At 40.0% G+C, this 27,337-nt stretch overlaps 4 protein-coding genes across 9 annotated transcripts; 1 reads left to right on the plus strand and 3 right to left on the minus strand.

Moving 5' to 3' along the window:
• LOC135607016 (U4/U6 small nuclear ribonucleoprotein Prp31 homolog) lies at positions 1-6,322 on the plus strand. 3 transcript variants are annotated; one of them, XM_065098444.1, is made up of 9 exons: positions 1-141; positions 630-689; positions 1,346-1,408; positions 1,582-1,719; positions 2,208-3,100; positions 3,202-3,272; positions 5,073-5,175; positions 5,358-5,433; positions 5,915-6,322. In XM_065098444.1, the coding sequence occupies exons 2-9, from the start codon at positions 687-689 to the stop codon at positions 6,020-6,022; spliced, it is 1,455 nt and encodes a 484-aa protein (XP_064954516.1). In that variant the 5' UTR covers positions 1-141; positions 630-686; the 3' UTR covers positions 6,023-6,322. The 3 variants fall into 3 exon arrangements, with proteins under 3 accessions (XP_064954516.1, XP_064954517.1, XP_064954518.1); XM_065098445.1 differs by having other exon boundaries at positions 18-284; XM_065098446.1 differs by lacking the exon at positions 1-141 and adding an exon at positions 327-348.
• Positions 6,323-7,762: 1,440 nt separating this feature from the next.
• On the minus strand, positions 7,763-9,892 carry LOC135606645 (U-box domain-containing protein 19-like). The gene has a single exon (XM_065097701.1). It carries the CDS (start codon positions 9,890-9,892, stop codon positions 7,763-7,765), a length of 2,130 nt encoding a protein of 709 aa, XP_064953773.1.
• Positions 9,893-11,145: 1,253 nt separating this feature from the next.
• On the minus strand, positions 11,146-17,744 carry LOC103977465 (benzaldehyde dehydrogenase, mitochondrial). Of its 4 annotated transcripts, none has more exons than XM_009392984.3 (11): positions 17,588-17,744; positions 14,931-15,059; positions 14,692-14,834; positions 14,404-14,557; positions 14,074-14,303; positions 13,424-13,513; positions 12,793-12,966; positions 12,579-12,716; positions 11,939-12,076; positions 11,791-11,852; positions 11,146-11,536 (listed from the first exon to the last, which is right to left on the minus strand). In XM_009392984.3, the coding sequence occupies exons 1-11, from the start codon at positions 17,652-17,654 to the stop codon at positions 11,263-11,265; spliced, it is 1,599 nt and encodes a 532-aa protein (XP_009391259.2). In that variant the 5' UTR covers positions 17,655-17,744; the 3' UTR covers positions 11,146-11,262. The 4 variants fall into 4 exon arrangements, with proteins under 4 accessions (XP_009391259.2, XP_009391258.2, XP_009391257.2 ...); XM_009392983.3 differs by having other exon boundaries at positions 14,931-15,065; positions 17,588-17,739; XM_009392982.3 differs by lacking the exon at positions 17,588-17,744 and adding an exon at positions 15,828-16,027.
• A 5,670-nt stretch (positions 17,745-23,414) lies between these two features.
• On the minus strand, positions 23,415-25,678 carry LOC135607017 (caffeoyl-CoA O-methyltransferase-like). Its single transcript, XM_065098448.1, has 5 exons — positions 25,475-25,678; positions 25,299-25,378; positions 24,834-24,978; positions 24,424-24,555; positions 23,415-23,962 (listed from the first exon to the last, which is right to left on the minus strand). The coding sequence occupies exons 1-5, from the start codon at positions 25,568-25,570 to the stop codon at positions 23,633-23,635; spliced, it is 783 nt and encodes a 260-aa protein (XP_064954520.1). The 5' UTR covers positions 25,571-25,678; the 3' UTR covers positions 23,415-23,632.
• Positions 25,679-27,337: the final 1,659 nt, after the last annotated feature.

Raw genomic sequence — 27,337 nt, forward strand, 5'->3', positions numbered from 1 at the left:
CCGACCCGCTCTATGCCTTCATCGGCTTCGGTTCTTTTGTCCGATCCCCGTCTTAGGGTTACTTCAATTCGGAGCCCTCAAATTCCCTTCGACGAAGCGAGTTCCGGTGATCGAACGTCGCGATCTTTTTCCTCAATCCCTGTACTGATTCTCTCTCTCTCTCTCTCTCTCTCTCTCTCTCTCTCTCTCTCTCTCTTTCTTATCCCTCTTATTTCCCTATATGTTCTTCATCCAAAAATCTACACTTTTTTCCCTTTCGTTTGGGGGTACGGACGAGGGATCGGGTGAGGGAACCTTTTTTATTACCTTCACCACTTTCTTGAAATTCTTGGAGACTCGGTTTTGGTGGTAGGATTTTCGCTTTATATTGTTGAAGATGGACCACTAATTCCTTTTTTTTTTTTGTTTTGATTTTGATCGAGTGTAGTATCAGTTGGTCTATCGACGGGTTTGGTGTGTGCACATGACATCGAGGAAAAACTGTTCTTGTGTGATATTTAGTTGTTTGTTTGAAATAGTATAGTATATGTCACGATCTTGTATACTGCTTGCCGCGAGTTATGTAATTAGACTTTGGTTTGATAAGTAATTAACCCCTTGCGATTGTTTGTTTTTATCTGTATCCGCAGATTCTCAGCAGATCTTGCAAGGCAAGCAACTTTGAATTCTAATCACTGAGAGAACAAATGGTTAGTACACGTTTTACCCTTTTTTTAAAAATCAGTTTAGATAGTGTTATGCTTGCCTATGCAGACTTGGCAGCTTGTTAAGTAATCCAATGAGGGATAAGGAAATAGCAAGATGGATTGTTCCTTTTCTTCCATTATAAGGTTGATCATGATTAACCTTGAATGGACATACTTTTTGTTGTTTCAGGTGTTATAAATAAAAAAGTTAGTTCAGCTAATCTACCTGTTCTTTCTTGGTGGAAGCAATTACATCCTATTGATCAAACTTAAGCAAAGATAATCAACTTGTTAAATGAATGTACCTTATATAGTTGTTGTAGATTTTATCATCTTTCACCTCTGTTAACAAGCATCATGTCATATGTTTGACACCTAGAAACGCAAATTATTTCAAGGGTTTAAGGAGCTTCATAAAAGCAATAAAAAATTGTTTAGAGTAATCAGCAACTACCATTATTGCTTGTTGGTGATCGTACTGCTAATTAATTTGATATAGTATCTGATGCATTCATTTAGGTGCATCCATTTTTTTGAACTTTGTGGACTTTCTTATGAAATATTATGGATCAGACCTGACATGAGCAAGTTGCTTTCAGGAAGCTTGCTGATTCTTACTTGAAGTTGAGTTAATTATTCTTTCTGTTTTTCATACACAGGCCAGCCTTGCAGATTCCTTCTTGGCTGATCTTGATGAGTTATCTGACAATGAAGCCCATCCTGTGAGTTGATACATCAATTTTATTGCCATTATGCCTGTATTTCTTAATCTTGCTTGTAACTAATAATTTCTGATTGGCCATTTCATTCAGGCTTCTTTGTTTCTTACTTCTGTTTTAGTAGCTGCAGTATATTGTGGTATTGGCTTATGTGTTATAATGATATTGTCTATTAGGATGATGAGGATCTTGATGCTGCTGCTATGGAAGAAGATGTTGACGGTGACATGCCAGATATCGAAACTCTTAATTATGATGACCTTGATAGTGTTTCAAAATTGCAGAAGACACAAAGATACAATGATATTATGCAGGTCAGAGTCAAGTTCCTGATGCTCTTGATTTCCTTGTTTGCTAACTAAGGACCTTAAACCGTTACATAATATTTCTGATTATGAGCCAGTACTTATTTGTTGGTATAATGGCTTCAGTTTCTTTTTCTTCTTCAGTTTGTAATAAATTTATGTCATATACTGCATTGATATTTTTTTCAAGATCATCATACATGACCATCTCTAGATTTGCCTGACTAATACTCAAGTTCCTTCCCCGCTCTTTTTAACGTTTTCAGATGCCTTGGCCCCTTTTTTCTAATACAGAAAGTAATAGAGGATTCGATTATCTCTTAGCAGCTTATGTTTCTTGATGATATGTTCCTTTCCTTTTAGGTTTTCTATGATTGCTTTAAGAATTTATGTGTAAAACTTCTTTCCTTTTCTTCGAGTCATAGTCTTTTATGTTTGCTACTGTATACTTGCATTTTTGTGTGTTCAAGTTTTCTCGGCCCCTTTTTTTTTAACAGAAAGTGGATGATGCATTAGAGAAAGGAACAGATATTTCTAGTCATGGAATAGTGCTGGAGGATGATCCTGAGTATCAGCTCATTGTTGACTGTAATGCTTTATCAGTGGATATTGAAAATGAGATCATCATAATTCACAATTTTATACGTGATAAATACCGTCTGAAATTTCCTGAACTTGAGTCCCTTGTTCATCACCCAATTGATTATGCACGGGTTGTTAAGAAAATTGGAAATGAGGTGGACTTAACCCTTGTTGATTTGGACGGTCTTCTACCTTCAGCTATTATTATGGTTGTTTCTGTAACAGCATCAACTACAAGTGGAAAGCCTCTTTCAGAAGAGAGTCTGCAGAAAACAATTGATGCATGCGATAGAGCCCTTGCACTTGACCTTGCAAAAAAGAAAGTTCTTGATTTTGTGGAGAGTAGAATGGGTTACATTGCGCCAAACCTTTCTGCAATTGCTGGAACTGCAGTTGCAGCTAAACTTATGGGAACTGCTGGAGGTTTGTCCGCATTAGCAAAAATGCCAGCTTGTAATGTCCAGCTTCTTGGGTCAAAGAAAAAGACTCTTGCTGGGTTTTCTACTGCAACCTCTCAGTTTCGTGTAGGTTATCTTGAACAAACAGAGATTTTTCAGAGCACCCCGCCTTCTCTTAGAACTCGTGCTTGCCGACTATTGGCTGCAAAATCAACTCTAGCAGCAAGGGTCGACTCAATTAGAGGGGATCCTACAGGAAAAACTGGAAGGGACTTGCGAGAAGAAATCCGTAAAAAGATTGAGAAGTGGCAAGAGCCACCCCCTGCAAAGCAGCCGAAACCTCTTCCAGTTCCAGATTCAGAGCCCAAAAAGAAGAGAGGTGGTCGTCGACTGCGGAAAATGAAAGAAAGGTAGCAGTTTCTTACAACTATACATGGTAACAAAACTAATACCTTTAACAGGTGTAACCTTTAAAGCCAAGTACCTTATTTTGTATGTTTATGTTTGACAGATATGCAGTGACTGATATGAGGAAGCTGGCCAACAGGATGCAATTTGGAGTTCCAGAAGAGAGTTCCTTGGGTGAGTATGCATTTATTATGTCTGATGATTGCTTTAATCTTAGTCTCAAAAGATGTTGTTGAATTATAGTTCAATTAAGTAAATTGCATTGGTGATCTGTGGCTCAAGACTTGATATTCAAGTTGAGGTGGATGTTTATGTGGTTTTAGAAGTTCTGGCTACTGCTTACTGGGTTCAACTGAAGCTCATCAGTTAAAAATAATTGATGTACCTTTAAAACTCTTGTGATAATTGTCTTTTGGCCTTTGGAATTAAGTTTTCTATCGGAGATGATTCATCCTGTTAATATTTGCAAGATTGGATTTCAAAATCTTAATTATAAGATTGAAAATATATAGGAAATTTGGTGCAATAAGAATATGATACAGAATCATCTTTGGACATATCAGAAAAAAGTCCAATTTCACATGGTTTTGATGGTTTCAATTTCCTATAGAGGCTTAAGCAGAAACCAAGATATTCTAAGTGGGGACATTATTTGGCTTAAAGGATCAAAACATGTATTCTTGGTTGATGAACTGTTTGAGAACAACTCGAGTTGAATATTCATGAAAGCCTTTTCGCCTCAAAATAATATCTTACAGATTAATTTGATTTGAATAAATGGGACATTTCATATTAAAGTAATAGAATTTTCTTAACTGTTTATATCAAATAAGAAACCGAAGTTCTGCATTTGCAATCCAAACAATGACATGTATGCATGGTTTTACAACAAATTATACAACAACAACAACAAAACCGTAAATCCCAACTATTTGAGGTTGACTACATGAATCTTTTGCCGTCATTGAGATTCGCAAAAAGCCATATGTTTAGTTAAGCTTTCCAACAATTCATATGTACACAAAAAACATTTTTCCTTATGAAAAATCTCTGGTCAAGTCATTATGTTGTGTGATGGGTTAGCTAAAAGATATCTAGTGCCAATATCAGATAACTTTGGGAGAATCTAACAATTCTTTTATCATGGTATCTCACTACCAGCTATGAACTTTATCATGTGTTACTTTTTGGAGACTTTCTTTCATGCTTAATCTGAAAATGACTTCGTCTGAGACTTCTACAAGATAAAATATATTTGCTGTCACTTTTGCTTCTTAAGTAATGCACTTCATGGAGAAACCTTGTCCCTGCTCCCTACAAAGTCAAGAGTCCACATTGTTATTTCAATGTCATGTAATATTGTTAACCAGACAACTGAATATTATATATGCCTTTATTAGATTGTTTTGGTCAAAATGCAGTTATCTAATTCTGAATTTTTTTCACATAAAATAGAGACTGTACATGAGATGTAAGGTCAGACCAAAAGAATGATTCATAGGACAACAGGATTCAAATACCTTCCACAGGTATTAGATTAAACTGTAGATAATTGGTAATTTCACATTAAACTGTAGATACCTTCCACACTTTATTAGCTTTCATTTAATCCTAATTCTGTCATTCTGTGGTCTCCTGTTTCTGGACCATAGAGAGCTTATTAATGTTACTGTTAACACAAACTATACTATTTATTAAGGTTTGTTTTAAGCACCTGCATAATTAATGTTTTGTGCAAATAGTAGATAAAGAATATGCCTGTTCTTCTTTAATCATTATATGAATTGGTAGATGTTGGATGTCTGACTTTGAACTTTGAAGTACCATCTTGGTCGCACTGGATTTTGTTTATTTGTCAGGTTATTTGCAGGACTGTATCTTTAATATGGATGCGCTGATATGTTTCAGCTTGAACATTAGTCTTTGTAGACCCAATTTAATTTTTTTGCCGCCTATACTTTATTTCATCTGTAGGTGATGGCTTGGGTGAAGGGTATGGTATGCTTGGTCAGGCAGGAAGTGGAAAGTTGCGTGTATCACTTGCGCAGAGCAAACTTGCTTCTAAAGTTGCCAAAAGGTCGGCCACTTCCTTCTTTGATCATTTTTCATCCTCTAAATTAAATGCTAATATTATGCTGTACTTGGTAATATGCTCATAGACGTATAAGTGAGAGGAGGGGATAAGGTATTTTTAAATGAATGGTATATCTAAATTCTAACAATGATCTAAAATTTTTGTTGTTGACCTGAATGCATCAGGTTCAAGGAGAAACAGTATGGAAGCAGTGGGGCAACTTCAGGATTGACATCAAGTTTAGCATTTACACCTGTGCAAGTGAGTACATATGCAACTAGAGCTTGTTTTGAATTATCAGTTCTTTTAATTTCGTCCACAAGGATCACAATGTGTTTTTTTTCCATCATCAACCACATTATATAAATTTAAAATAGTTGCATGTGAATATAGGAGACTCATAGGACAGAAGTGAGGATGAACAAAAGAGGCAAAAGGAAGGACAAAAGATATTTGTCCGAAATGGTCCATTTGTTGGTCCAATGGATATACTTGTATTGATTTTATATGTGCATTCCTTTCTTGGTGATAGTGATTATTAATTCACAACACCTTTCGTTGTGATCCATGAGGCTTGATATCTTTGTAAATTACCCATGTGAGAGGACTCCCAGATCCGTTCATCTTATAAATTTTATGCTTAATATTTCTGATCACATTTGTTAGTGTTATTCACACATAATGTTGTACTGTAACAATTTCAGCATGAACTAAATTGATGCTGAGTTTGTGTGTCCATCAGGGAATCGAACTTTCAAATCCACAAGCTCACGGGAATCAGCTCGGCAGTGGAATACAAAGCACCTATTTCTCTGAGACGGGGACATTCTCGAAGATCAAAAGGATGTAATTATAGACCAACCTCAATACTTGGAATTATCACAGTTTTATCTCACAAGTTGGATGGATGGGATGGATGATATTTTCTGCTAGTTTAACATGCAAATCTCACTTTATGTATCTGCAAGTTATAGCTCATTAATCTGTCATCCGAATGAACTTTTTACCTACCGATTTGAGCTTTGAGTTGATCGATCTCCTAACGTAGTTTATCGACTCTTTGTTTTTGTTATGTGACTGGAGTTTGTTCCCTTGTGTGCACTGCATTGTAATGATCCGTATAAAGCTTGTGCATTTATCCTTCTTCTTCCGATGATAGATTTGGTACCTTTTAGAAATTATGATGTTTGTACATTCAATAGTATTTTTAGACTTCTGGATGAACATTCATTACATTTGTTTACAAATTATCAGAAAATTTTGGATTCCTCATATAAACTCTTTCGAGGAATACATTAATTAGTCTCGGAAAGACTACTCGCAAAAACTGGTATGAGACACTTAATTTATGTATACGGCTAGCAAAAGTGTCTAAGTAGGTGCCAAGTTGGCTATGATATGGCAATTCGGATATTCACATGTCAAATTTCATTTATCATCTGCCCCTCTATTTTGTTTCAGCACATGGGAGGGTGTCGAACCATTCTTATTTTCGACAACATCAGAAGATTGAGGATGCCTGCCTCATGGTCGAATTCGACGACATCAGAAGATTATTGAGGATGCCTCATGGTGGTCAAATTCGATCACATCAGAAAATTGAGAATGCTTTGTAAAGTAGAGGCAATCGTTTTATCAACATAGGTAGTCGAATAAAATAAAAGTTGAATGAGCAATTTTGTAAATAAGTGAAGCAATTAGTACACACACACACATATATATGATTAATTATGTACTATGAATGTTTGATGCTGATATGTAATCTAATGAACCCATCGACATGAGTGCAAGAATGGCTTCTTCTCTTTCTCACTTTGCCATATTTCCTTTCATGGCCACACCATTCCGCTGTTCCACCTCGCCCACCTCATCCACCGCCGCGGCCTCGGTACCTTCCTTCACCTTGTTCGGCGACGGGCTGGTGAAGGGGGGAGGACTTGGAGAAGCTGGTGCGAGAGTTGCTGGTGGGGGAGAAAGGGAAAGAGGCCGCGAGGAACGTCAAAGAGCTGGCGGAGGCGGCGACGGAGGAGCGCGGATCGTCGTGGCGCTCTCTTGAGACCATGATAACGGAAGTAAGCGAGATGAGAGCAAACAACTCCCCGAATGACATGGACACGTCCAAGCTTTCTTAGAAGATGTCGTCCTGATGGTTGACCACAAATAATTCTGACATCAGGACATATTGTTGTTGTTGTTGTTATTGTTTTTATTATAGTACTATGTCATAATTAAATTCAGCTATTGTTCTCTGTTCATCCTTTCTTGATCACCACAGCTCAATGCCGTCGCTTTTAGAGCAGACAGAGTATGGCATTAATCTCTCTCTCTCTCTCTCTCTCTCTCTCTCTCTATTCTATTCTATTCACAGCAGTAAATATGAGACAAGTCAAGATTGATATGCAGGCAGAACCAGATCAAACTTTTGTATTTGTATTTAATTTTGTACACTGATGGGATGAGAGAGTAGAACAATTGAACTCATCCATATGGTGCATCTATGTACAAGTATATTTCGGGACTATACTGGATTACAACTCTTCTAAAATCCGAGCTGAAATCAAAGAAAGATCTAACGAATGATCAAAAACCATCACTGTGCACGAATGATGTGTTCTTGCGCAGCAGATGCGACAATGACAGGGTATCCCTGGCCATGGAGACTGTGTATGCAATTGACGAGCGATATGGCCTTCTTCCTGGCTTGAGAAGTGCCGTGCGCGACGAGGGAGTACAAGGAGGGCAGAAGCGCAGGCATTTGTCCAAGCAACCTGACCACCTTTGCTCCGCCGTTGTCGCAGAGAGAGAGGAGGGTGGAGACGCACTTCTCCCTCCCAGACCGAGACGTGGACGACCGGAGGAACTCCACCAGGTGAGGTATGGCGGAGGACTCCAGAATCGCCGTCGCACCGTCGTGCCTCTCTGCGGTCTTTGCAAGAACACCCACTGCATCGCCAGCAAGATCCTCTTGTTCGCTGGAGAGAAGAGCCACGAGAACCGGGACAGCCCCTGCATCGAGGGCCTTAGGCAGGATGTCGGGAGCCTGTAGCAGCATATATAGAGCAACGACGGCGTTCTTCCTTCCCCGGTAAGTTCCTTCCCTCAAGAGCTCCACCAATGTCGGGATCGCCTGAGGTATCTTCCCGATCTCGATTCGATACTCTTCGATCGATGATAGATAGAAGAGAATGGCGACTGCGTTCTGCCGGGCCTGATTTTTGAGTGCATATCTGATGACATCAACGATGAGGCAGAGGCCACCGACCTCGACGATGGCCCTGCTGCCATCTGGGTGCTTTGAGAGGTTCAACACCGCCGCCACTGCATTTTCCTGGATCGAAGTATCCATTGAAGAGAAGAGCTGGAGAAGCCATGGGACTAAGCCAGCATCTACTAAGCAAGCTCTGTTAAAGATGTTTGATTTGGACAGCTTCCTGATCTCGTGAGCGGCCTTGTTCTTCTCTTGGTTCGTCCCGGTCGCAAGCTTGTCGACTAGAGAAGCAGCCACCATTGCCATGGCTCCTGCTGCCGCCGAGGTGAGAGGCTTCTCGGTCCTCGCCACATCGCGCTTCTGCTTGGCCTTTGGTTCGGGGAAGCGTATGTTGTTCTGTTGGCAGAACTGCTCGACGAGGTTCCGAATGGCGGAATTGGGAACCATATCTTTGTTGGCCAGCTTCTCGCCGGTGACCGGGCAGGAGAGACAGTCCGATTCGAACCACCTCGAAATGGATGCTCGGTCGTAGGTCTGACCTGTGGCTAGCGTCACAGGGTCCGTCATGAGCTCGAGAGAGATGGGGCACCGGAGATAATCCAGGTTGACGATGACATGATTCATGGCTGTTGCTTGGGCCTTCAATTGCTCGTCGGCGCTCTTCTCGTCGTCCATGGTATCAAAAAGCACCGCCCGGCAATAGGCCATGAACGCCATCAAGCTGTCAAGGAGGGCTGCCTCGTCGCCGTCGTCGGAGCTCTCAAAGAAGAGCTCTTCCATGAACGCAATCTCTTCGCCGCAATCGTTCCAGCTTCGGATGTGCAAGTGATCCAAGATCTGTCTGAGGGAGCTCCGGGTCGGAGCAATCCCATTCTTGAACTGGCAAAGCACGGACGAAACACTCCTTCTTGCCTGGGCATCATCGGGCTCGGTCTCGATCGTGGCCTTCCATGCTTGCTCCTCGACGAACCGAATCAACTCCTTGACCTCGGAGACGGCGTCGATCGACGCCAGTGGGAGGACGTCGAGGGCGGCGGATATGGAGCGAACGAGGACCAGGAACTCGCTCGACACCCGCTCCGACCGCATCAGCACCCACAACCGTGCGCCCGGCCGGGCGCAATCTTGGAGGAGGTGTCGCAGCTTCTGGAGCGTGATGTAGAGCTCGGAGAAGCCGACCACGATGGAATCGGGGAGGGCCGACCCCCGGCGGCGGACGTCGGCCAAGAACTCGCGGATCGTCACGACCTCGCGGATCGCCTCGCGAGCGCTGCGCCGGTGGACCCTAAAGGGGCAAGCCCGGAGGGCGAGGATCTCGTCGGCGAGGACGACGAGGGCATCGAGGAGGACACTCGGGCGGACGTTGGCGCCGGGCTGCACCACCGGAAGCGCCAAGAATCTCCGGCGGTCGGAGGGACGTGGCATCTTGATGGAGACAAAGAGACAGCAGCGAATCCAAAATGCTGAAGGAATCTGTAAACTGTACGCTGCGACCTTCACCGGGGTCCCCATTTATAGAAGCCACGGGGTACGAGCGACACGCGTCGGTCCAAGAAGTGCCTCTTCTGCGTCGAGGACGGCGGCCGCGATCGGGTCCCTCGGGGACGCGTGGCGAAAGATAACGCCCGAGCCCCGGATGTTTCGTGCGTCAGAGGGCCAATGCCGCGCGGCCGACATTACCTAAGCGACGCTGTGGAGCGTCAGGCAGCAAATAAATCAGAACACCAATAGATCACCGACAAGAAAGCTTAAAGATGACGCTCCTGCGTCGGCAGGCACATCGGATCGCGGAGATCGGGATTGGGATTAATGTCGTTATTATATGCGTACAAACCAAAAGCGTTCAGGAAATGGATTTAAGGCGGGACCCGTGGCACGCGGAGAGCGGGGGCAAACCTGTGGGGTCTACGCGTACGTACGTGTATCGCGCTGTCAACAGTCTAAACCTAGACGTGGCAGATAGCGAGGATGTGGGTCGGAAGGCTAAGCCTGCACGCGATAACACGTGGCCAGGATTACGTGTGGGCTGATAATAACATGACAATTGTGGGGGTTTGTGAGATTAAACATGCAATTAATTTGCATGATGTGTCAAATCATGAGGTCTCATTGCAGCAAACACCTGACTCGATATTCCACGCTGAGAGAGACACGAGCACTCGTCTCATACGTGACTCCATAAATATCAGCCGGTAATGGAGATTGTGGGGGTGGCCATGAAGACTTGCGTGCATGAAAGGTTTGGACACCGAGAGGCGAACCAATCCAACCTATCTGCACCGTTGATCATCGGGTGCACGCATCTAGAAGGCGAGTTCACCTTTTCTGCCCCCTCTCTCTCCGGAACTGGTGAGAACTGTTGTGGAATTTAGTAAGGGAGTTCGACCCATAACCTTTTGGCACTCAATCAATGATGATGGATTCTTCTATCATCATTTGATAGCAACATTTGTGCTAATTGAAGCCTGTTGTGATGATCGTACAGGGAGATTTGGATTTGCCATTATGGTGGGACTCTCCTTCCCCTGTTCCTATGAAATCACTCGAGGGTAGGGAAAGAGAAAGAGGTGATGTGCATCGGGAGACGGGGAAGTCAATGTCATCTATGAGGAGTCTGTCTCTCATCCTAATTCTGCGGTCAAAGTGCCAACCTCTGCAATTGCAGTAATCCATCACAAGCTTTCAAGGAGGAAGTTGCAGAACAGAACAGCGAGGAGTTCATCTATTCATGTCGATGACAGGACAGCATTGCAATCGAAATGATATAAGATAACAAAAGCGGGAATCGTTATTATTTGAAGCGTTAATGAAGCTTATTAGATCTGTCACAGATCTAAGGTTTCCGAATAACTTGCAACAAAAAGACAGTTTCACTAAGCCATTTACAACCATGCAGGATTGTTCAAGGGAGTGACAACTGCCTTGATCTGCAAGTAGTTCTTGAGGCTGTCGATGCCCTTCTCCCTCCCTTGCCCGCTCATCTTGTAGCCACCAAAGGGAATTGCGGCATCAAAGACATCGAAGCAGTTGATCCATACTGATCCAACCCTTAGGGCACGCATCAAGGTGTTTGCAGTATGCAGATTGTTAGTGAATACACCAGCAGCCAGACCATAGCGAGTTTTGTTTGATCTTTGGATCACCTCATTGAGATCCCTGTCATAATCAATAAAATGTAATTAAGCAACAATTCAATCTAGGTTGCCTTTCGGGCCATCGAAAAGAAAAGATCGACTCGATACAGGTGTCTATTGATAGTTCATTTTTGGGTACAGCATATGTTGTTGATTCAGAAAGGATCAGATTGCACCCAATTCAACAGCATATTTTAGTTTGGTACCAAATCATGAGCACAAAGAACCATAGGTATTTGTATAGACATTACACAGTTTTTGACATAGAATACTCACTTGAACTTAAGGATCGACTGAACTGGCCCAAAGATTTCTTCTTGTGCTATCTTCATACCATCCTAGAAAAGACAAGTATATCGCAATAGGATTAGACTTTTGGTTAAACATACTTTGATGGTTATTGAAACTAGACATTTAACATTACCTGTACATCAGTGAAGATGGTGGGTTGAATGTAGTAGCCTTTGGTCCCTGCTCGAGTGCCTCCTGTTACAAGGGTAGCACCGTCTTCAACCCCAGATTTGATGTAATGCAAGATCTTGCTGAACTGCTCCTCGTCAATCTGAGATGTTATAGATTAACCAAAGACATTATTTACAGCTTTGCGGAGAGAAAAAGGATCAAGTACAAGAAAGATTCTTCTATCCGAAATTAGGCAAAGAGTTTTAGAGGCAATGAACATAGGTGTGCTTGCTTGAACAGAATTGCTATGCCAATGACATCGACATGAAGTATCTATTTCCTGTGGTTGTTGTTGTGGCAAGTGCTGATATGTACAATACTCTGCACATAATACTTGATACTTTCTTGTTCAGGAAGAAGACCAGAACCTAAACTTATGTTTCAGAAGGTAGACAAAGCTAGTGACAACTATGTAAAATGAGATCTTGTTTCAACCAATTAAACGCCAGTGATTAGATATTTGGAATTTGCTGACCTTTCAAATAGATAATTCACATAATAAAGATCACTATGAACTCATAAACGACAAGGGAATAACAAGTTCTGAAAATTAATCTAGGAGAGCATATAAAGAGCCAAAGGAAAAAGGTCCATAAATGTACCTGAGGGCCTTGTTCAACACCCTTAATGAAGGGGTCACCAACGACACGTTTTATCGCACGAGCTTTTGCTTTCTCTATAAACTCATCATATACACGCTCATGTACAAATGTACGAGACCCAGCGCAGCAGCACTGCCCCTGTAGAAGGTCATTCGTATCAGAAAACAGGTCTCCAAGCACACATTTATTTGCAACATTATATAGTTACACAAACCTGATTAAAGAATAAAGCAAAATGCGCAAGCTCTACAGCCTGGTCGATATCAGCATCATCCATTATTATCATTGGAGATTTTCCCCCAAGTTCTAGTGTCACTGGCTTAAGATTGCTTCTTGCAGCCAGTTCGAGTACAATTTTGCCGGTGGTAGTAGATCCGGTAAAAGCAAGCTGATCAGAAATTGTAACATGGGATCAGAAACATACGAAGACAATCACCAATTATCTGTTTCAATGGTAGCCAATATTGGATGATAAGCATTCAATCTAAAAGCACTTGTGAAAGAGGATGATATTTAGGGACTAATAATTTTGATGCTTTTCTGAATCGTGCTATTACTCTCAGAATTTAAAAGTTCTTTCATTCAAAACCTGCCACCATATGTAAGATCTTGTCCCTGGCTAAAGAACTTCTTTGCCGATTAAGTAACCTCAGCCGATCAGTTATTATGTCCTAAATAGTTCATATAATGTCCTTTTGGTGATGCAGTGATCATGCTTATACAATCATGCAACAAAAACTTGAAGGCCATAGGTTCACAGATATGATAAAAACTACAAAATCTGTAGTTTTTCCATATTGCTAACCAGTTTAAATTCCTGAAATTCACAAAGAAATTTTTAGCACCTTATCAACATCCATGTGACTAGCAAGAGCTGCACCAGCAGTAGGACCAAATCCGGATATCACATTTAGAACACCCTCAGGAAGACCAGCCTGATTCAGAGGAGATGATTAAAATAAATCAGTAGGACAAGATAGAAACAGAGAGAAACAAAAATCATGTCATTCATTTTTCACTTAAGAACAGAAGGTTAGTCCTCTCATCAAGCTTCTTTTTAAAATAGTATGCCAACCACTATAATTTACTACTCGAATACAACAGCTTGACAAAGTTGTCCTGCCGGAAGATCAACTAAAGGAAAATAAAGGTAAAAGAACAAAAAAAAAGAAAATATTACAAAGAGGACAGTGTTGTTTTACAAATCACTAGGAAAATGTTGTTTTACAAATCACAAACTAGTTCTTGAAGTTGCTTGTTTCTAAAGCTTACAAAGAGGTATTTTCCTTGCACATTATGGTTGGATGATAATTCTGTCTGTAATACACATTTGATAGCTAGTTATATGAAGTATTGAAATTAGTTCTTCACAATGAATGAAAATATTTCCTCCTTAAGATAGTTTAATATCCAGTCATTAGATGTACAAAGTACAGTGAATGCCAAAATACAGAAACCTGGGTCACAAAAAAAAAGATGCAATTGCTTCACCAACCTCAAGGAATAGCTTTGACACATATAGGGCAGATAAAGGAGTTTGTTCTGCAGTCTTCAGAACGATAGTGTTCCCACATGCTAATGCAGGCCCCACCTTCCAAGCATACATAAGAAGAGGAAAATTCCAGGGGATAATTTGGCCTGCAACACCAATTGGCTCATGCAAGACCTGAACATGGTGTGGGCCATCAGCTGGCACGACAAGCCCATGGATCTTATCTGCCCAACCTGGAAGATTCAGAAAGATAGAAATACATGATTTAGTAAAACAACAATACAAAAGATTGGCAAAAGGGTGGATCATGCCACTGTTATCTTTATCGTTTACCGGCATAGTATCTCATCAGACGTGCAAGCATTGGAATTTCAATTTGAGCAGCCTGTTCAAATGGCTTCCCATTGTCCCAAGTCTCAAGTGCAGCAATCTCATCATTGTGTTTCTCTATCAGATCTGCAAACCGGTTAAGTATGCGCGATCTTTCCTGCATCATCAGTATCAGGAGAAAATGGAAAGAATGACTCAAAACTCATAAGGAATTAGTATATAACGCGAACGGCTTAAGAAATGAGAACAATGACTCGAGCAGCAAAAGAAATGAAAAGTTCAGAGCTTTACATAAGCAGTCATCCTAGGCCATGGTCCTTCGTCAAATGCCTTGCGAGCAGCGGTGACGGCTCGGTTGACATCTTCGGCATCTCCTTCAGCAACCTGAGCAATGACTTCCCCGGACCTAGGATCTAAGGTTGGGAAAGTCTTTCCTGGTACCAAAATGAAAATGAAAATGACAAATTAAGCAATCCAACCACGAGAAGATACCAAAACATTCTTGCTTCCAAAGAAGTTGAAAAATGCACCTGATGCTGAGTCCACAAATTTCCCATTTATTAAAAGCTGCGAGTACTTTACTTGCACTGGTGGTGAAATCGGTTCTTCGATCGCCGCAGCAATGCTAAACCTTCGAAAGACCCCAGACGCCGAACCATCTATTCCTTGTTATGTCAACATGTCACAAGTTGTAATCAGACTTGGTACTTCAGAGCATCACAGATTACAGTTTGCATCGACATGGAGCATTCTCAAGTCACACAAAGATTAGACTCTAGGAACCAAATAGTATTGTTTGTTCGTTCTTAAAAGACTAATAATCAAATACAAAAGACAGGGATCCTGTTCTCTCTCTCTCTCTCGGACAAATGTTTTCTTTGATCTAGCCAATGATTAACCAAAGATTAATTCACTTTTTTCATTTCTTAAAGTTGTTCCTTTGAGAAGTACGAAGACAGACCAACCATAGGCCCGCAACTTCATGAAGGGAAAATTCCAGTAGTAATCATGACGATACCTTAAAAATTAATCACGATAAAATGAAATTGAGATAAGCGATCGACATAATGATCTAAGAAATCCTTCAATATTTTGTACTAATCCTAAATGAAAGGAGAAATAACATACGTATTTCAAATCTCTGAGGAACAAATGAAAGTGATCTATCGACTAAAAAACACCACATAAATAAAAAGAACTCGATCTTTGCGCACAGAGCATAAAAAAATAATATCCTACCAACCAGAAAAATATAAAAATAATCGATCCCTCAAACATGACCGCGAAAAAGGTATATCGAAAAAAAGGGCACAAACAAGATCCAGGTTTTGATGGCGGATTCACAACGTTAAGGATCAAAGACTCCCGATTAAGCGAAACAAACACCAGAGAGCACGACCAATCCGATTTCTGCAAAGCATGGTCACCTTTCCGAAAGAGGGAGTAGGCGAGAGCGCGAGAAGAAGCGGAGCGAGAGCGCGAGAGGAGAGAAGACGCGATCCACCGAGCCGCCATAGCCTTTATTGCAGCCGAAACCCAGTACCGGGAACCAAGATGCGAGAGAGAGAGAGAGAGAGAGAGAGTAAATGAAGCACCCTCTGCGATTCTCTGCACCCGCATACAGGGGGGGGGGGGGCTCCGACTTTAATGGGTGGAAGGGGGAAGAAGAAAGAAGGGCAAAACGGTAAATATAACTCCAAGTGATGGACCACAGCCTACCAAAACACTCACCCTCCGTCTCTGTCTCAATAACACAAACTCGTGGGCCCCATGTTTCATGTCACATGAGAAGGGTCTTTGGTAGACGGCGTCGGTACGGGAAACCAACCCGTTGAAGGATTATGGTACATTGCTCGGAGCATAATATCCAGTTCTCAAAAGAGGCAAGAGAAAATCCACGGCAACCGCCAGCTGTGAATCCAAAAGTACAAGAAAACAAAATAGATAAATATTATTACTATAATGGGTAATGCGCAGCATGCACCGATTATTCTTTAATCAAATGATTGATCAGATGCATAGCATATCCAATTCTTCATATACCCAAAGAGAGGATTGAAAGTTGTGTCTCATTTACTCGACGCTCAATTCATCAAAGGGATGATGAGAAGCTATCCTGGAAAATTTGGCCAAACTTTGAACGTCTGACTTCCACATTTAGCTGCCTTCTCTGACTCCATTAAATGGCTCTCTCTCTCTGTGTTTTCATATGAATGATTTTTCAAAGACTGCATTCGCATTAGTAATGAAGAGACTGTTCTCGGTTGATATCTTGCTGCATTTTCTTGTAGATCTAATCCAAATCCCTCCAGAAATGCGACTTGACTTTTCTGGATCTCTGGCTTTTTCCAATTAATGGCAGTCAAGATGGGGCCATGGAAAGAGGCAAGCCATGGAAGTGACAATGCAATCCATTGTAGCAAACTGTTCTCTCTCGCTCTCTCTCTCACGGAGGGAGTGTTCTATCTCAGATACTAATCACCCCTAGCAAACACGTTCCCTAAAAATTATTGGATCATATCGGTTTGGTTCCAACTCAGAATCCACTCGCCTTTAAGATTCTCTAAGACAAAGTTTGGTGTATTCCAAACGTATCTATCAGATCAAATCTGTGAGAGAACAAAATTTTTGTGACATTTCGCGGTGTCTATTATGCGAGAAAGAGATGAATGAGCCAAAAGGGATGACCTGCAACAGTCCATGGAAGGAGGACCCGCCGTTAGAATCCAAGCTATCATAAAGACAAGTCGACAAGCAGTACGTGCATCTAATCTGAGTGGTTGGGCTACAGAAATCTTGTACAAGAACCTGCAGCTGATAAAGACTTGAAGGATATGGTTTCAGATAATGATTCCCTGCATTCATAGGTCCGGTGAGGATTCAGAAGCTAACTTTGCTCCGGCTATGATACCATTTATCGTCGATCCGATCGGATAACCGGGTTTAGAAAACAGACTAATATCTTCGCTATATCATACATGTTCCAAAGATATGATATGGAAGACTGTCAACGCATGCAGCAGGTGGGAGTTGACTCGGAAGCACGAGGAAAAGTCTTACGGCGTGAAGATAAAGGATTTTGAATGACAAGATGAGATTTTGATGATGAATTCGAAGCGACAAGGATCGAATGCCTAAGCGTGAGGGAGAAGGTATGAGCGATATAGTTTCTGTGAAGCAGAGTCACCTTTGCGGAAGAGCGGAGCGGCCAGAGAGCGGAAGAGGGCAGAGGACGCGATCCTTCGTCCCGCCATGGCTTTTGTTGTTGGGCGAAGCTTCCTACCCAGAGACGATCTCTCTCTCTCTCTCTCTCTCTCTCTCTCTCTCTCTCTCTCTTTGCAATGCTCTGCTCCGTGGAAATGGGATCTGGAGTTTATAGCGGTGAAGAACGGAGGAACAAGGTAGGGGCAAAATCGTAAATATAATAGGCAATGCTCTATCCTCACTCATGAGTTTGTATTTTTGGGCCCACAAAACTTGGGCACGTCTTGTGTAATTGAATTATTCAAAGGATGATGTCATCTTGTTTGAGGCTTAGATGAATAAAATAAATAGGAAAAGTCACAAAAGGGTTTTCCAAAATCATTCATTCGAATTTTTATTTTCGAAGTTTATTGCGTAAGATTATATTCTCAAACATATCCATTTGAAGTTGATTTGATCGAAACAGACAGCCGAAAGAGATTCAAGTTGAGAACAAAATAGAAACATTATCCTCATTATTCCAAACAAATGGGAAGGGATTTTGGATTATATTGGTGTAGAAAGACTTCCACGTCAAAGGAAAAAAAAAACAAATTAATAACATTATATTCCTATTAATTGTTTGCCTTTGTTGATAAGGAACCATAAAAACACCTTACTATCCTATCAAGTATGTCTTTATTATTATTATTATTATTATTATTATTATTATTATTATTATTATTATTATTATATATATATATATACCAATATTAGATTAATACTTCAAGAATTAAAATTAACATATGAGAATTTTAAATATAAAATTCTCACCAAAAAGGTTTGATACATCTCTAAATAAGTTTGATACACCAATATTAGATCAATATTTAAACTCTCAATTTAAATATAAGTAAATTTGATATATTACTACTTGACTATTGTTTTAGGTGTAACACCTAAAGGTTGAGGGTTGAAAGTTTATTCGATCAAATTTTTACACCCAAAATATTAATTTCAGATATTGTGTATCTAAATCATAAAGGAATAAAAAATTTATATAATATATTTTTTTTCTAAACAATTGGTGTTGTGATTGTATACCAAATCTACTTATCAAAGTTGAAGTTTCAAGATTTTATTTGATAATTTTATTCAATATGTTCTATATATAGAATATTGATATGATGGTGGTGTAGATTATATATGCTTACTAGAGGTTGAGTGGTTGAGACCATTCAATAATTAAAGAATGTATTGTATGTTATTTAATATAATAATTTTTAAAAAATATATTAAAAATATCATTCAATAAGTAAGGACTTTTTTACTTTCAATAACAAATATTATCTTTTCCATTTATATTTTAAAAAATAAAATTTTGAAATAAAAAAGAATAAGATTGTTTGGATTTTGGGATAATTTGTGTATTATAATTTTCATTCCTAATGAATTATTATTTTTCATTTCTCAAAAAACTCATCAACATTAAATAAAAAAATATTGGGAGATATAGCCATTGAATCTATTAAAAACAATACAAAACGTTACCTGTCAAAAGATAAAAAGATGCTCATATGTTTACATCAAATGGTGACATTTGCTTGGGCTCTAAGACTTACCTTCCACCCTAATAGGAAAAATAACAACGCTACCAACTTAATCTACCACTTAGGCTAAAAAGCTACATAAGCAAAGCTAAGAGTAACTTATGGAAATGGTTCGCTAGCCTTCGCCTATCTTGACCTATAGAAAAAGGCCAGGTATGATAGAAAAAGCAATGGTACAAACATAGCATTGCTAAATCGTTCAATCGTGGGACATCACTTGGAATCGACACGCATACAAGAGCTCATGTTGTTCCCTCATGCGGTTGCTTGATTGGAACACAATCCCTGAAGAAGTTGCATGAATTAATCATCGCTACATAGCAACCAAACCCTTCCTCTCAACTTCCTCTCGATTGCATTGTCGGTCGCCAGCGATCCATTGCTCATGATCATAATTTTGGAAGAGGTCACATGTTTAATCACAAAGAATATTAATTCTTAACAACGTGGCTCGACTCTTCGAGCACCTAACGTCTATCCTCATCCCTTATGCATTTTAGGCATAATCTTATTTTGATAGATAGTGTGCCTCTAGTCATCATTCAAATATATGTTGGGAAACTGGGGAGAGCATCACATGTGCAACGAAAAAATAAAATAAAAATTAATTTCTCTAAAAAATATATTTATATCGAATCACGCGTGACGATTAGGAGCAAAAAACTTGTGAAATAAAAAACCACGTAAGATGCAATACAGTCTCACATAAGGAAACTTATATATTCCTGATCTGTAGATCCCAATTTGTGGATGAATGAGATCTCGCGTTCTCTTCTCTAGCGGTGATCTACATAGCAGATGAAGTGGCAACACACCTCCTCTCATAACGCCTTCTTTTCTTACTTTCGTGTACCACCACCATACAACAAAGACAGTCCTTATTATTGCTCTCTCATACTAGAGAGGGGGTAGTCGGCTGAGGAAGAAGCAAGGAGGGAATGATAGGGTGCGACAGCTATTGGGTCTAGTCTTATAACATTTTTAGCCTCATATCCCTTATATAGATAGCTCTCTTTGCTAACCTTAATGGATCCGACTCTATTAAGTATTGGATCTCTATCTAATTACCTTAGCATTCTGGATATTGAATCTTCATCCAATTGTCCCTTACTGAATGAAAGTTGGATCTCTAAGCTTGGGTCTCACCTAATGGATCCAATAAAATAAGAGCTTATTAGATATCATATATCAAATCCTTTATTCATAGTGTCATTCATCATATATGTGTGACCATCTAGGTTCAATACTGAGCTGGCAATGAGTTGCACTCATTAGAACTTATTCTGATTCAGTGAATTATTATCTCATAATAATTTACTCAACTCATCAACTATAGACATACTAGGCCACTACGTTATAGTTTCCAAGCGGTATAGGAGGATCTAATCTATTGGACTTATATGCCCTCAGTTATCATGTATCTATAGTTTATCATTCATCCAATATCTTAGAAATCGTATATCATGTATGGTACTATCAAGCCTATACAAATTCTACTTGAGTCTTACTCTAATCAGATTCTTTCGAAGAACTCATTCTCTCTCAATCCGAATGACCCTAGCTAGTGATTTGTTTGAGTGAGAACACAAGAGATATTCCTCTTATGACACCGAGAGTGGATGATCCTCTATTGACACTCAATTGCCCTTGTAAGATTGACTACCACTCCTGATAACCGACTATGCTAAATCTAGAACTTCCAAACCTATAAGTCTGATATCAAAAGTGGAGTACTCATATAAGGCATCCTTGGTATCTTAAGTCTAAGAACTAGATACACAACTAGGACCACAGAACTATTGTCTAACGATGATGTATCATTAACTATCCAATATTCCGTGAGCCAAGACCTGCTACGATAGATTAATACCCTTGCTATGACGACTGAGCCAAGATCCACAATGGCAACTCCTACAAACAGTGATCGAAATCTCCAACAACGATTGAATATGCAACGATAGACCCCTACTCCCACAAGCAATAATCGAATCCACAATAATAGATCCTTACTGCGACAACGACGATCGAGGCAAGATTTGCAATGATGGACCTACTCCTGCTACAGTGGTCAAGGCAAGATTTGCCCTAACAAACCCTATACCTGTTAAGCAATCAATAACAAAAACCCACTATGACGGACAAACTCGATGTCAACACTCAAGAAAAACCACTACTGCAGGACAACACCCATAGATCGACACAGAACCATGCACCTAAACAATATGCCTCGAAGCTCTCGCTATAGCCTCGAAGCATACCTTTTGGGGGATGAATGATAGGGAAAATAATAGCACTACCAACTCACCCGGCCACTTGGGCTAAAAAAGCCACCTAAGCAAAGGCATGAACAACTCATAGGAATGGTCCACCAGCCTTCGCCTATCTTGACCCACAGAAAAAAGGCTAATGAAGCCTGATAGTGAAAGCAATAGCACACATATTGCATCGTCGGCCAAGTCATGGGATGTCACTTAAAATCGATATGCACATAAGAGCTTGTGTCATTCCCTCACACGATTGCCCAACCAAAACACGATCCCTAGAGAAGTCGCACGAGTTGACCATCGTTACATGATGACCAAACCTATCCTCTCAACTTCTCCTCGATCATGTTGTCGGTCACTAGTGATCCGTCACTTATGACCATAATTTCGGAAGAGGTCATATGTTTAATCACAAGAAACATTAATTCTTAATGATGTGACCCGTCTCTTCGAGCACCTGAAGCTAATCCCCATTGCCTGTGCATTTCAAGCATAATCCTACCCTGATGGATGGCACACCTCCGGTCGTTCTTCTCGAACGTAACCAATAAAAAGACGTGTTCACTAGGTGTCAATATAAATAAACCCCTGATGATATGAGAATTTGAAGGGAGAGGAGGGGATGAGCAACCGATTACCTTCCACCAATAAATCATGTATAAAAGCCAGCCCCCAAAATACAGACGGGGAAGGACTAAACCTAAAACTCTTCTAAGTTTTGTTAAATCTTTATCACTTTTTGTATTGACTTAAGTGTCGAAAAGGTCAAATCAGAAAATACCTTGATGCTGAGAACTTGTGCAAAACTCCGACATGTCTAAGTAGCACCTCAGAGTATCACTTGACAAGTCCAAAGAGCACCTTAGAACAACTCTAAACTTTCTTCGATAGACGAACCAGAGAAATCATGTGTCGGCTCATAAATCCACTTATTTATCTCATTCTCACACACGAATTACACCCAAGCGATCCACTTAGGCATATGCGACGAGTCGACGCTTTTGAACCAAATCTTATTCTTATCGACTGTGATCAACGGTACTCAAAAACAACACACCATTATAAATTAGAGTTGAGTTGTGTCATAAGAAGCTCCACCGGAAGATTACAACGAGCTTTTCCAAACTTTGATAGCTTCTTAAAAGAAGAGAAAAGTAGTATCTCCCTTCTTCGACCTCTTTCCTCACATCCAAAGTCAGAATGAGACAGATGATAGATAGTATGGGGTTGAGAAACAAAGATCAAACAATATCATCTTAGATCAAAAATTTCTAAGATGATATTGTGGTTTCTTATGTTTCTGATGTGATGTGCATCTATGAGAAGAAACCACATGAATCTCAATGTCACCCTCACTTGTCCTAAATCAAACCCTACAACTTGTTTGTCAGTGTTGCTATCAAGACTCGGAAGAGATGTGAGATACATGTATCTTTGATCGTAAATAAAATCAAGCCCTAATAGTTGATCCTATAAATTACGTAAGATTAAGTACTCCACACAGCGATACCTCGTGGGTGTCGAAATCCGTGTTAATACGAATAAAAATAATTAATAATTAATTTTATTAGTTTTCTGTCTCCAAACTCCTTTTTAAAACTATCCTCACATCAAAATTCAGTCAAAATAATCATAAAATAGCCTATTTGAAATAAAAATATATTATTTTTATTTTTAGATTTATTCCAAATTTAATTATTTGGGGATTACATATATGGTCATTTTGACTCCTCACTTCCTGCTATGGAAGAAGTCTATAATTCTCATTTGACTGGAAGATAAAAAGATAAAAGAAAGTTATTTCTTCCAATGCACAAACTCAGTCTTTTTCTTTGATGAAACAAAAAATAAAACCAATCAACCTGTCCTATATCTTCTCCATCCCTCTGAATCTCAGTTCTCAGGTATAGAATTTCATCATCAGATAATACAATATCACATACTTAAATTGGAGCTATGCAGGCAATTTATATTTAAGTTTTCATTGAAAATGGTTCCAAACAAGAACAAGTGATGCAATTTATTACCTCTGTAACATAGAAGATTAACACACTCACACTAGGTTTCTGTAATGACATAGAGACTCTAGAATGTTACCTTGACTTCTTGTTCCTGCACAAAGGCATGCAGCATGTTGGGTAGATTCATAACCACAAGGAAAAGGTTCTACTTTAGTCAATGGATGCGACGACAGAGAGTGAAGCCATCAGCGATGGAGAGGTGACAGATCTCGATACGTGGATCGGCTGCCAAGAACTTGTTGAACTCCACAGTCAAGTCCTTAATTTTCAGGAATTCTTCAGGGATTGGTTCGGGCTTTGTTTTCAGGAGTTCTTCAGGTATCGGTTCACCCGGCGGCACAACCACAAAGCCACCCCATATGGTGTTGTCATATCCGATCACGCCCCCCATCCTCACCAGCTTCAACACTCTTTCATGGTAGTTAATGTAGTTTGCCTTGTCTGCATCCACAAATGCAAAGTCGAACGATCCACTGTGCTCCTCCTGCATCACCAAAAGTTCAACAACAGCTTGACAAGTGAAGGAAATAGTTGCAAAATTGGGAGGGAGATACTGAAGAATCTTTCATGTCAACTGAATCCTACCTATCATAGAATTCATTCTTGTGATCATTCGGCTTTCAATAAGAAGGTTCAACCATTTTAATCAATTTTTAACTCATGATCACTAGACTAAGTCTTATAAGATTTGAAGTCATGTCTTGGATTAGAATTTACACAATTTTGAAGTTAAATGGAGTGTGTGCAGAAATAATTAAAGATGAATGAGGATGAAATCATAAACTTTCACATTAGGATAGCGACTATATTCTTTCAATTCTCAATTTTAATCTCTTCTTTTTCCTTTCCATTTTGTTAGTTTCTGCTAAATTTTTCATTCTCATATGACAATGTAAAATCTGTAGTGTGTGCATGCAAACGCAAGTTAATAGTGTTCTCTGTTACCTTCTCCAAGATTTCATCTAAGATGGGTAGAGCCAAGCCCTCACGGAAGTCGATCTTGTGTGCCATCCCAGCCTTTTGGATCACGGGGAATCCAAGATCGAAGTACTTCCTATTGATATCAATGGCCAATACCTGCAAAAAGACCATTGATAATCTCTATCCGAGACTAGGCCTGATATTCATGTATGAGGAGAGATAGAAAAGAGAACTAAAAGAACAGTGATAAATATCGAAAGAGCCAGATTACATATATCTGAATGTATTAACCTCTTCAATTTTTGGGTTGAGTTAGTGTCTAACTAAATATGTATTAACCTCGACTAGTTTTGACTAGTACTCATCATTAATAGATTTCTAACAAAAAAAAAAAAAAAATCATGAACCTTGCTTTGACTAGAGAGAACTCTTACCTTGCCATCCTCAGGGAGGGCGAGGGCTGTGGCCAACAGGGAGCTGCCGGTGAAGACGCCAATCTCCAGCGTCTTCCTGGCATTGATCAGCTTAAGCAGCATGCTCATGAACTGCAGTTGATCCGCAGCTGCAGCCATAAAACGTCTGCGCATTGACAAGTTCCAATCATCGAACCATCCTAAACTAGCGATGCCATGATATTTCTGCATTAATTATCTTAGTCTTAAGGTTGCTATCCTCTCGTATTAGCACAAAAACATTAGTCAGGTCTGCCCTGCATATAATCAAACTAAGCAGAAGCTTATATTCTTCTATCAGTAATTTCATCAAACACCTTGCAACCAAAAAATCTTTCAGGAAAATGCTCAGATTGAATCATATTGAACAGGAAGACTTGTTTCGTAGGTGCCGAGGAATTTATAGCATGCTTTCCCTATCAAAGGAAACAAGAATCTGGACCGTACCTAGGGTGTTTGACCGTGATGTGTCGGAGCTCCTTCATGGCCTCGGGCTCACGTGGGTAGACACTGGTTTCCAGAATATACTGCGCACAGGATAGGACATATTACCACAAGCGAGCGATGGTGAGAGACAAAGAGAGAGAGAGAGGGCGTGACAAGAAGCGGCAGGCAGCGAGAACCTGGTAGAGTGCCTCACTATTCAGGAGGCTCTTGTGCTCATTGATCACCGGCAACTGCTTGGGTTCCTCCTCTCCAACGCGTGCCTCGGACGCCATTGCTGCTGTTCGCTATAGTCTTCCTCTCGCTCTCTCTCTCTCTCTCTCTCTCTCTCGCGCTTTGGTCGACGGCGAGGTTGGTATAATATGTATTGCCGTACAATAATTGCCTCGGTCGATGCGCACTTATCTTTCCTTATTCTTTGAGCCGTCGTCGCAATGAACGGAGGGCAAAGAACACGCGACGCTAACCACTACGCCGCGTGGCAAATTAATTAATAATTAGTGTCACATCAAATCAGATTATCCACTATTAAGTACTATTAATAATTTCAAGATAGATATAAATATTAGGTACTATTGATTCACTATTTTTTTGCACCAATCATGTTTATGATTCATGCAAATATTATATTTAAATAACATTAATTAATCATAGCTATGTGTGGTGAAGAAACTCATTTTACTTACTATATGGAAGTTTTCACTGATATAGAAACTTATCATAATTTTGATAAGAGCCCGAAGAAGGGGAAGGGAATGCGATAACTAAAAAGAAACAATCATTTGATTGATTCTATCATTGATTAAAAAGAATATAATAATTTGATCACCAAAAAAAAAAAAAAATCATTCGATTGATATAATTCTATATATAATCTTTTCCCAACAAGTTTTGACTAGTCGCAACATGCTATTAATAAGACTTTTCCCTTACTTACCTTCTAGGAAAAGAGTTAAGTGCTTCGGTTAGCTGAGGGATGCTCATTGGCACCGGAGGCAATGGTTGTTGTTACGAAGTATAAATAATTATGAGTTGGCCTAACTACATACTGAAGTGAATGATAGACTGTTTACCCCATTAGAGCCTACACATATTGTATCATGTTAATGAAAATTTTTGGTCATAACTACCATGTTAGTCGATGCGATCGACGATGAGGAGATTCCAAAGTTAGTGAACAATCTTTGGTATTAGAAAGAGATGTGAGAGGCCTCAAAAGTGCTGATGGTAGGGAACATCTACGGTCGTCTAAAGTTAGTGAAAGTAGTATAGGTGAGGAGTGGGGCATCTTCACTAGGGTGATTGTTCAAAGAATCAATAGGACGATACTCTCGTATTACGTCGATCCTCCTTTTAGAGTCAAAATGACGGAGGAAAGATCAATTGTCGACTTGGAATAAATGATCTCGACTCAATTTTAGCTCAACTTGTGTTAGAAATCTCTCGATTTACGTAATGTGCTTTCTATGTTTGTTTATTATACATTACATAGTAATGTTGGATGGTAGTTCTTGACTTAGTTCTTCTGATGCCTAAGTCAAGTACGAGATAAATTAAAAGAAATATTAAAATAAAAATGTTAGATTTTGATAAACATATCCTAGATTGCTTTTATAGTCGATCCGGATTGAAAATAATTTATGTTTGACGAATGTTGGCATAGTGATTTTTTGTCTTGAGGCTATGTGTCGAACTATGATAGGAGACAAATATTCGCATTATTATTACTTATTTGCTTTGATGTATTCTCTGTCGAAGCATAGTATTAAAAACATGAAAGGAAAGTTAGAGATCAACATCGGAAGTGCAGTGAATCTGATTTCTGAACCTGCTGCCGTCTATCATAGTGGCTTTACCTTTCCTCGCTCCTTTTTCTCTGCGTTGTCTCTGTGAAAGAGAAATCATAGTCCCCTGTGTAGGTTTGCTGTCTGTCATTTTGGCTTTACCTTTCTCCAATCCCTCCTTCCTTCCTCCGTCCATGTTGATGTCTTCTTTCCCCAGTCCTCCTCGGACACCAAGTAGAAGTGGCAACCGATGCACAA

This window comes from Musa acuminata, chromosome BXJ2-3, assembly GCF_036884655.1.
Source record: "Musa acuminata AAA Group cultivar baxijiao chromosome BXJ2-3, Cavendish_Baxijiao_AAA, whole genome shotgun sequence".
NCBI lineage: Eukaryota > Viridiplantae > Streptophyta > Magnoliopsida > Zingiberales > Musaceae > Musa > Musa acuminata.